The sequence below is a fragment of the Argopecten irradians genome, chromosome 14, assembly GCF_041381155.1.
Source record: "Argopecten irradians isolate NY chromosome 14, Ai_NY, whole genome shotgun sequence".
NCBI lineage: Eukaryota > Metazoa > Mollusca > Bivalvia > Pectinida > Pectinidae > Argopecten > Argopecten irradians.
The window spans coordinates 20,229,317-20,239,241 of NC_091147.1; the positions used below are offsets into that span (position 1 = coordinate 20,229,317).

The 9,925-nt window shown below is 34.9% G+C and overlaps 1 protein-coding gene across 1 annotated transcript in view; it reads left to right on the forward strand.

The window, feature by feature from the left end:
• The window catches only part of LOC138306934 (dynein axonemal heavy chain 2-like), a 59,275-nt gene extending 49,975 nt beyond the window's left edge, over nt 1-9,300 (forward strand). Inside the window, 14 exon segments of the mRNA XM_069247514.1 lie at nt 149-275; nt 626-812; nt 1,244-1,449; nt 2,086-2,211; nt 2,667-2,858; nt 3,253-3,444; nt 3,785-3,969; nt 4,246-4,468; nt 4,760-4,876; nt 5,093-5,242; nt 5,680-5,856; nt 6,270-6,344; nt 6,790-6,940; nt 7,295-9,300. Of these exon segments, the coding sequence (XP_069103615.1) occupies nt 149-275; nt 626-812; nt 1,244-1,449; nt 2,086-2,211; nt 2,667-2,858; nt 3,253-3,444; nt 3,785-3,969; nt 4,246-4,468; nt 4,760-4,876; nt 5,093-5,242; nt 5,680-5,856; nt 6,270-6,344; nt 6,790-6,940; nt 7,295-7,449 (2,263 nt within the window). The 3' untranslated portion in view covers nt 7,450-9,300.
• The last annotated feature ends 625 nt before the right edge of the window (nt 9,301-9,925 follow it).

Consider the following 9,925-nt stretch of genomic DNA (forward strand, 5'->3'; position numbering starts at 1 on the left):
TCATCAGTTACACTGTTTTATTTTGTGTATCTATGGTCAGTCCATGTGATAAATATTTGCTGAAAAATAAACATGCAAAAGAATTACATTTTTCCCTGGTAAAAGTTCTGATAGCCATCGATTGTAAATGATGTTATTTTGTTTGTAGATATACTTGTCGAGGTCTGTTTGAGCGACACAAGTTGTTGTTTTCATTCCAAATGTGTGCTAAGATCCTCGAGTCTGCCAACAAAATCAACATGGATGAGTACAACTTCTTCCTCAGAGGCGGAGTGGTATGTAACTTATAAAATCCATAATGAAGGGAAATCATATAAGATATATTTATTGTGGATCCTGTATAGCTCTGAGAACTCTGAATTAGGGCTTATCTTTATCATTAGGATTGAACAGTGTTAGAATTATGAAAATTTATTTTGCAATACCTTTGTTATAGATATTGTTTTGCCATATAATCTTTGATATATTGAAACCTAATACCCCAACCTGTGGTGGATTGTGTTTGTCTGAAAGCTGATATATTGGGATGTAATACCCCAACCTGAATGGTGGATTGTGTTGGTCTGAAATCTGAAAAGTCTAATATGCTGACTGATTGTAACAACGACCAATTTGATGTTTGTAGGTACTTGACCGTGAGAACCAGATGGACAATCCCTGTTCCGGCTGGCTGTCTGACATTGCCTGGGACAACATCACAGAGCTTGACAAACAGACAAACTTCCATGGCGTCATCACATCATTTGAACAGTACCCGCGTGACTGGAACATCTGGTACACCTCAGCTGAACCAGAGACGGCCACACTGCCAGGTAAACTATTATCATGATAATTGAAAATATGAAGAAAAAAAATATGTGTGATATACATTTTTGTTTAGGATGCCGAAGAAATCTTAAGAAATTTTGCTACAATTACAGGCATTTGAATATTATATAAGTATTTGATTTTTCTGTATCAGATGTTAATGCAAATTGCATTGTATAGTCATCATTAACTTGCATTTGTAGTAACTTTTATTTTGTCAATGTCTCCTGTAAGTTGACAACAGTGTAACCTTGACTATCAAAATATTCGGAAGCCTTAATCTTAAAAATAATTCATTATCTTGAGAACATTTGATAACCTCGACCTTGAGATCATTTGCTTATGAAATATGATGGTTCTATATAAAGCATGAGATCATTTTATAACCTTGACCTTTAAAACACCTGATAACCATGACCTTGACCTTACTATACAGGTGAGTGGGATAATGCCTGTAATGAACTACAGAGGATGTTGATTGTACGTTCTCTCCGATCTGACCGTGTCTCTTTCTGTGCCACGTCGTTCATCATTAATAACCTGGGGTCAAAGTTCACCGAGCCTCCAGTACTGGACATGCAACAAGTGGTCGAGGATTCTACCACCAGGACCCCACTCATCTTTGTCCTCTCAGCTGGTGTGGTAAGTAAACAGAATTTAAAGAAAAGCTCATCAAATATTCATATCAGCATATAGAATAATTTGTCTCATCAGCAGAAATGTTTGTGGAATTTCTTTTCTATATACCAGATATAAATCACAAAACTTGCTTTCATTTCTATTGAATATACACTTTTGCATATATTTATGGGGCCACGTGGCAGAGTGGTTAAGATGTCCCGACATATTACCACAAGCCCTCCACCTCTTTCGAATCCCATGTGGGGCAGTTGCCAGGTACTGACCGTTGGCCGGTGGTTTTTCTCCGGGTACTCCGGCTTTCCTCCACCAACAAACCTGGCACGTCCTTACATGACCCTGGCTGTTAATAGGACGTAAAAATAAACAAACCAAACCAAACCAAAAGCAATATACAAAACTAATTTTGAAAAAGAACAAATAAAAGAAAGTTATAATTTTTTTATAACTACCATAACTTACAGGGGAGGTGAAGATTACAATTCATCTTATTTTCTGAGTATGGTATAATTTTTTGTTTTTCAGTAGAACTGTAATGACTATTTTGACAATTTTTTCGAAACACATTTTCACAGGCATAGAATTCATGTTGATGTAGATATTATGATATTAAGTTAATACACTGGCTTGTTATTTCAGGATCCCACTAGCTCTCTGCTACAGTTGGCCGAATCCAGTGGTATGGCCCAGCGATTCCATGCCCTCTCCTTAGGTCAAGGTCAGGCTCCCATAGCAACAAGGATGATCAAGGAAGGAGTCCGTGAGGTAAAGCCACCAGATAGATTGAAGAGGTTATCTCAAAACTAAGCTGGATATTACTCCTTCAATTCTTGCTTTTCTTAACTCATATATAGACTGGTAAAAAAACAAGAATCATGATAGGAGATTTCTCTATTAAACTCTGAAGGTAAAATCTTCCCTTAGCACCTGTTGGAACATCCTGTGAACAATTAACAAATATAAAGCCCATATTGTTCAGTAATATGTATAAATCATGTACAATTTTCTGCTGACATTTTAATTTCATATTTATAAATATGTATCAGTTATTTTTGTTTCTTCCTTAAGTTCCTGTTATCTGTATCATCCATTTATAACCCTCATTTCATGTGCACAAAGTTCATATTGATTTGCAAGTGTCATGAACCACAATCAGCTTATTATTGTTTGATCAAAATTAATAATAAACCTAATTCTGTGGATTCCACCTTTGATTTCAGGGTAACTGGGTGTTCCTCGCCAACTGTCATTTGTCTCTGAGTTGGATGCCCCAGTTAGACAAGTTAGTGGAACAGCTCCAAATAGAACAGCCCCACCCCGAGTTCCGTCTCTGGCTGAGCAGTAGTCCCCACCCAGAGTTCCCGATCTCTATCCTACAGACTGGTATCAAGATGACGACAGAACCACCAAAGGTAGATAACTCCACCAAAAATTGTAATATTTGCATGACTTTTATATAAGAACGGGATATAATTTCATTTTAACTAATTTCGAAAGTAAATAGATATGGCTTCAAGAAATGTAAGCAATGTATATTGCTTCAGGAATCTTAGCCAATCTTCAAAAAGCAATCAAATGAATGTTATAAAAAGATCATAATATAATGTTATCCTTTCATCACCAGTGCCAAACGTAACATGATATGCATCGTTTTGTTTCTCAAATATTGTAGTTTTAGGAAATATTTTTAATTTAAAATAAAAACAATTAAAAAGATCATGGATAAACTGAATTATTTTGTTTCTAAAAATCTAAACATTTAGTAAAGAGTAGAATTCTCATTTTAATTCAAATTGATATTTGCAGGGTTTGAAGGCCAACATGAAACGTCTGTTAAATCTGGTGACAGAACAGCAATTTGCTCGTTGTACAAAACAAGACAAGTACAGGAAGCTACTGTTTGCCCTTTGTTACTTCCACTCAATACTCTTGGAGCGTAGGAAGTTCCTTATGCTTGGTTGGAACATTGCTTATGAATTCAACGATGCCGATTTTGAGGTTTGTATTCTTTGAATACTACTGTTTGTATTATTGTTAAAATTGTAATATTTCTGCTACCACTAGTTCAAGAGAACATCACTTTTAGCTAAATTGTTGAAGATTTTGAAGTGTAGCAGTTGCTATGATTTAGATTTTTGCCTTGTTAATATTTGTTGCATGAGAGCTACAGAAATATGTATGTATCCCAAAAAATAAACAGATTTCTCTAAAGTAAGCTCCGGAAAAACATCAACTGAACTGAAATTTACTGGCCTTTTTAAAGCTTCTATTGATAAAAACTAACAAAATTGTTTGGCTCTTAACAACAATAAACAATAAGAAATATTTTTACTCCCAGGTGTCTGAGAATCTCCTAAGCATCTACCTTGATGGCTACGACGATACACCTTGGGATGCTCTCAAATATCTCATTGCTAACATCAACTATGGAGGACACGTAACTGACGACTGTGATCGTCGTCTGCTCATGACTTATGTCAACGACTATTTCCACGATGGAGTCATCAATACACCATTCTACAAGTATGTAAACTTTTTCTTGTAATAATTGATCATTTTACAGGGTAAAGTATCATCTTTTGTGTGATATACATGTATGTACATGTGTTTAGAGAGAATCTGAAAAATATCCTTGGAACAGTGTTTTAGTGATGAATTCCATCTTGACCCAAATTTGTTAGTGGTCAAGGTGAAATGATCATGGTATGAATGTGTATGTAACCAACTACTGATTACTTCATTAACCAGTTAAGACATTTTCATTGATTAGATTCATTTATGAATGTTAATTTCATTCAGGATGTCCATATTGCCAACCTACTATGTGCCGAAGGACGGACCTCTGTCATCCTATAAGGAGTACGTAAGCATGCTGCCTAACGTCGACCACCCTGAAGCTTTTGGTCAGCATCCTAATGCAGACATCGCCTCTCAGATCACCGAGACTCGCCTTATGTTTGACACACTGCTATCCCTGCAGCCGACCATCAGTGCTGGAGGAGGAGAGAGCCGTGAGGATAAGGTCTGTGGTTTAATTGTGATGTATTTACTAAGTAAATGTTATTAACACAAGATATCTTTAATTAAATCACAATTATCTTAAATGATTAAAAAGATTTAATCAAATCAAAATTATCTTATAACTAAAAAAAAAGTCAGTTGATCTATTTTTCAATATAAAGATCTTTTATCTTGAACAACTTCATAATGAAATGAATATTTTAAGCGAATACATAGCATTACATGTATATTAACTCAATACTGTTGACTATCACTGTAAAATCAATGTTCAATCCTTTACTTCTATTGACAGGTACTGGATCTAGCAGCCAACATTTACAAGCAGATCCCAGAAAACATTGACTATGAGAACACTGCTAAGATCCTGTCGATCGACCCGTCGCCTCTCAATGTTGTACTGCTACAGGAGGTAGGTTACAGACCAGCAATAGCAAGTTCAGTATTAGTCATAGAACCAGAATATATCACTCAAATTCAATGATTTTTTTTTAAAATGAAAACTATTTGAGAAAACCATAATTGGAAAAGCAATAGTAAGAAGATTTTTTGATAGCCTTGGTCCCTTGTAATAATTCACTGTTATATGAAACAAAGATTGACTTTGCTCTTTACTTCATTTATACAGATACAGCGTTATAACATTCTGCTGAATGAGATCAGGTCGTCCTTGACTGACCTTGAGAGGGGTATCCAAGGTCTGGTTGTCATGACACTGGAGCTTGAGAACATCTTCACCTGTATCTTTGATGGTAGAGTGCCTCCTAGCTGGCTCAAGGTGAGAGATAATAGACAGTAGATATATCTGTAATCTCAGAATCGAATGGTAAAAGCACACATTAGACATTTGTTGGGACCCTTCCCCCAGCAGCCATCAATGGAACATTCCGGGTCACACACCTGACTTTCAATTTCTGAAAAGGGAGACAATTCATTTGTGTACAGTTTAGAATCATATTCTGGTGATAATTCTGTAAATCAAGGTCTATAGACAGTGATTTAATCATTCATACCTAAAAACAATGAATTTTTCTTATTTAAAGTCTGGAACAGTTCATATGAATTTTTAGTCATATATCATATAATATATTAATTTTTTTATATTTTCCTACTTGAACTACATTCTTAAATTTGGTTAACTGTCTTATTGACTATTTATACCCTTTCTGTCTTGAGTTCTAAATAAGTTGAGATGTATTTATTTGTTCTCTCCAGGCCTACTCCTCACTGAAGCCCCTGGCTGCCTGGACACGTGACTTGGTCCAGCGTGTTGACCAGTTCCAACATTGGGCTCTAACAGCCCATGCACCCACAATCTTCTGGATGTCTGCCTTTACCTTCCCGACTGGCTTCCTCACTGCTGTACTGCAGACCTCAGCTAGACAGAACAGTGTATGTACCTGTTTTATATCAGTTTTGTACTTACCAATATTTGTATTCTGCAGAATTACAAATTATAGTAATACATCAATGGTGGCAGCAGAGTTTACAGATAAAAAGAAATGTGAATTTTTACATCCAAAATAGTTTTCATGTAGGAAGCAGTTCTAGTGCTGAGAGTGTTATGACAGCATGAAAAATGATTAACCATAATGATTAAAATACCTTAGTTACAATACATTTTATGTTGATATCAAATAGTCAACAAGTTTTGTTCTTTTAACATAGCATTGGACATATAAATATTTTTGGTTGAAATAATATCCAGGTGGAATTTGAGAATACCACATAATTTTACTTAAACTTAATAATACTTCCAATAATTGGAAACATGATCTTACAAATTTTAATTGATATCCTTACAGGTATCCGTTGACACATTACAATGGGAGTTCAGTGTGTTGACAGTGGATGATTCCAACATCACAGGCCCTCCCAAGGTAAACCATTATTTTATTACATAATTAAAATATGAGGTCAAAGTTCATAATCTCGAAAGGTGAACAAGGATCTTGTTTTAATCGATAATCCAAATAGACCAATCAGCAAATGGTGAACTAAACTTTTATACTGAATCAGTAGTATTTTTCTTTAAATAAAATACATTTTTTTCCTGGGGTTTCCTAGTTGTCCATTTTAACAAAGCATATTTGATTTTTTTTTTTTAAATAAATTCAATCATTGCCTCCACGAGGTTCAAACTCGGGACCTCTGGCTCACTATTCTGACGCTAAACTGATCAAACTAAAGAGAAATTCTCTCAAGCTGAGAGATATATTGCGGCTAGTAATCACCATGGTTACATTGTCAATTTGTCACCTGCCATTTGTAAAATATTGTGATTATAAATTGTGACTTTTTCAATTATGTATGTTTTTGTTCCAGGACGGTGTCTACATTAAGGGCCTCTACCTCCAGGGTGCTGGCTGGGACAAGAAGAACACATGCCTAGTAGAGGCCAACCCCATGCAGCTCGTCTGTCCTATACCCTCTATACACTTCAAACCAGTAGAGAGCAAGAAAAAGGCGGCTAAGGGTAAATATACAGTTATTTTGGCTAAAAATTAACAGGTGTATTAATTTATCACAAAAAATAATATTGTTAATACATGCTGTAATTTAACACTTTACAAATATATCCAAGTTTACAGTAACTGAGAGAAATGTTATTGTAAAGGAAGCATTGATGGAACATTTTCTATTGCCTTTTGATAACCTCCTCTATATCAATATTTGACTCTGTAACAACTTTCATATTGCTTTGGCTGATCATAGTTAGAGACAATCTTTTAATGACTACTCTTTCTAAATTAAAATGCTATGATTTTATATTATTCTGAACATTTGATGAAGAATTTCCTATTTCTAACATATGATGGTATCATTTCAGGTCTATATTCCTGCCCATGTTACTACTATCCAAACCGTGTCGGAGTCACAGGACGTGCTTCCTACATCGTCTCAGTTGACCTCAAGACTGGAGAGAAGGCTGCTGACCACTGGATAAAGAGAGGAACTGCTCTACTGATGAGCTTGGACTATTAGATACTGACCACTGGTCAGTTCTGACCTGTGATAACAATCGTGATATGGACAAATTTCATTATGTTAACTTAAAAGTGCTGCTCATGAGTTATACACTGTACTTGCAAAAGTTGAAACTCAACTGTGTTGTTCAGATGTGTGTGTCCACATTTCTTTCTAGACTTTGATAAAATAAAAATCCTCTTCACATTTTGACGAGGATTATACACATATACTGTTCTGTACCAGAAGCAATAACTATGTGTACATCTTTATCTACACTCAGAGGGAACTCTGTGAATGTCATCAGTGTACAATTGAAGAAATAGACAATAAAACTGACTTTTAAAAAAGTATTATGATCCTGGATAGGATTGTGTGCCAAATGTCTAATACTTAGATCATAACTATCTACTTTGAAATCCGTATTTGTTATCATTTACATTCCAAACAAAATGTCTATATTTTTCATTTTACAGAGCAATTATTTATTATTTATTTATTGAAGTAATGTACAAGATTCCGTCCTCTTTTTAGTTATTATAAAATCAGCTGTATATCTTTTAATATTATAATAATCTTGGAAATGAAATTTCTGTGATATTAAGCTAAAATTTAAAAAAAAAAAAAAGAAAAAAAAAAAGTTCAGTTCATTACCTGGGTAGTATACATGAGAGAAACATTTTTATTTAGAACTTTAAATTATAATTTTTTTTGTTGATATGTTAATTTGAATTGAAAATAATTTCCTTAAGTTCCTTTTAAATCATGGAAAAAAACGCGAGTGCGAATATTTAAAAAAAAATGTTTGCAGAAATTTAAGATGTAATATTTTACTCCCCTCCATCAGAGTTACTCTCCTTTGTCCTTTTGCTCTACAACTTGTCAATATATTGCTGGAATAAATTTTAACCAGTAGCTATATGTGTGTATCTACATATACACCGTATTGTACTGTCATGAAGAACACGAGAAGAAATCAATACCCATTGTATATTACTGGAATTTCGATTTTCATTGTTTCTGTAACGAAAGAAAATATTGAATATTGCCCTTCGAAATTTCCATAACTCATCGAAATTCTTGTAACAAATATCAATGAAATATTAAAACTTGTCAGTTTTTGATTGAGAAGGACCAAATCATTTCCCATCATTAAAATTTCATCATAAATTATTTTATTTACACATCCTGTGATTCTGTACTGTGAATTTGCAGAAAGCAAGAATTATTTTATATCACTAATATTTTTCAATTGTGATTTATTTGTTGCTGAATTTGTTGGTTATTTTTTACAAATAAATTATTTATATAAAAAAATGTTTGACTTGAATCTTGATTTTCCTACTGGATCATTGAACCTGGGACATTCAAAGTTATCTGACATTGTCAAACGAATTTGTCATACACCATTGTGCCACAAGGACCTGATCACGTGGCCAATGAAGGTGTTTTATGTATAAAGTATTCCCTTTTGATTGTACTAATAATAGTTCATTGTTGCATTGTTTTTATCAGTCAAAATTGAAGTGAACAAAAACAAGTGTTGTTATGTAAAAGAACTTATCGTTACAGAATGTTTTTTGGGATCTGTTACATGGCGATATTTCTGGGTCACTTGCAAGTATAAACACACCACTGTATATATAAAATCTGTACCTGATTTGCTCCTGCTCAGTATAATGTGACCGTGTGGGGTGTGCTTTATGATGTTTGGCTTTAGCTAGCAAAGATTATCAAATAGGCAAGAGTTCCACAAAAACAAGGAGCCATAACACGGATATATACCACAGCTCCCCAAAATATAGACATTACATACTCAACACACTGTTCACAGGAGAGACTGTCCTTAAAATGCAGTGTGTGTGAAAATTTAACACTTGTTGGGGCCGCGGTGGCCGAGTGGTTAAGATGTCCCGACATATTACCACAAGCCCTCCACCTCTGGGATGCGGGTTCGAATCCCATGTGGGGCAGTTGCCAGGTACTGACCGCTGGCCGGTGGTTTTTCTCCGGGTACTCCGGCTTTCCTCCACCAACAAACCTGGTACGTCCTTACATGACCCTGGCTGTTAATAGGACGTAAAACTAAACAAACCAAACTGTGTGAAAAATTGAACCTGCCGCCCACATTGCGTGATGGTAAGAGGCGACTATTTAGGATATTATCTTCTCCAAAATGCCTGTATTCTTCCTAACGTCTCTATTGACACAACCTCACTTCTATCCTACTGATGAGCTTGGACTATTAGCTATTAGATACTGACCACTGGTCAGTTCTGACCTGTGATGACTTAAAAACAATCGTGATATGGACAAATTTCATTATGTTAACTTGAAAGTGCTGCTCGTGAATTTATACACTGTACTTGTAAAAGTTGAAACTCAACTGTGTTGTTCAGATGTGTGTGTCCACATTTCTTTCTAGACTTTGATAAAATAAAAAACCTCTTCACACTTTGACGAGGATTGTAGCAATTACTATGTGTGCATCTTA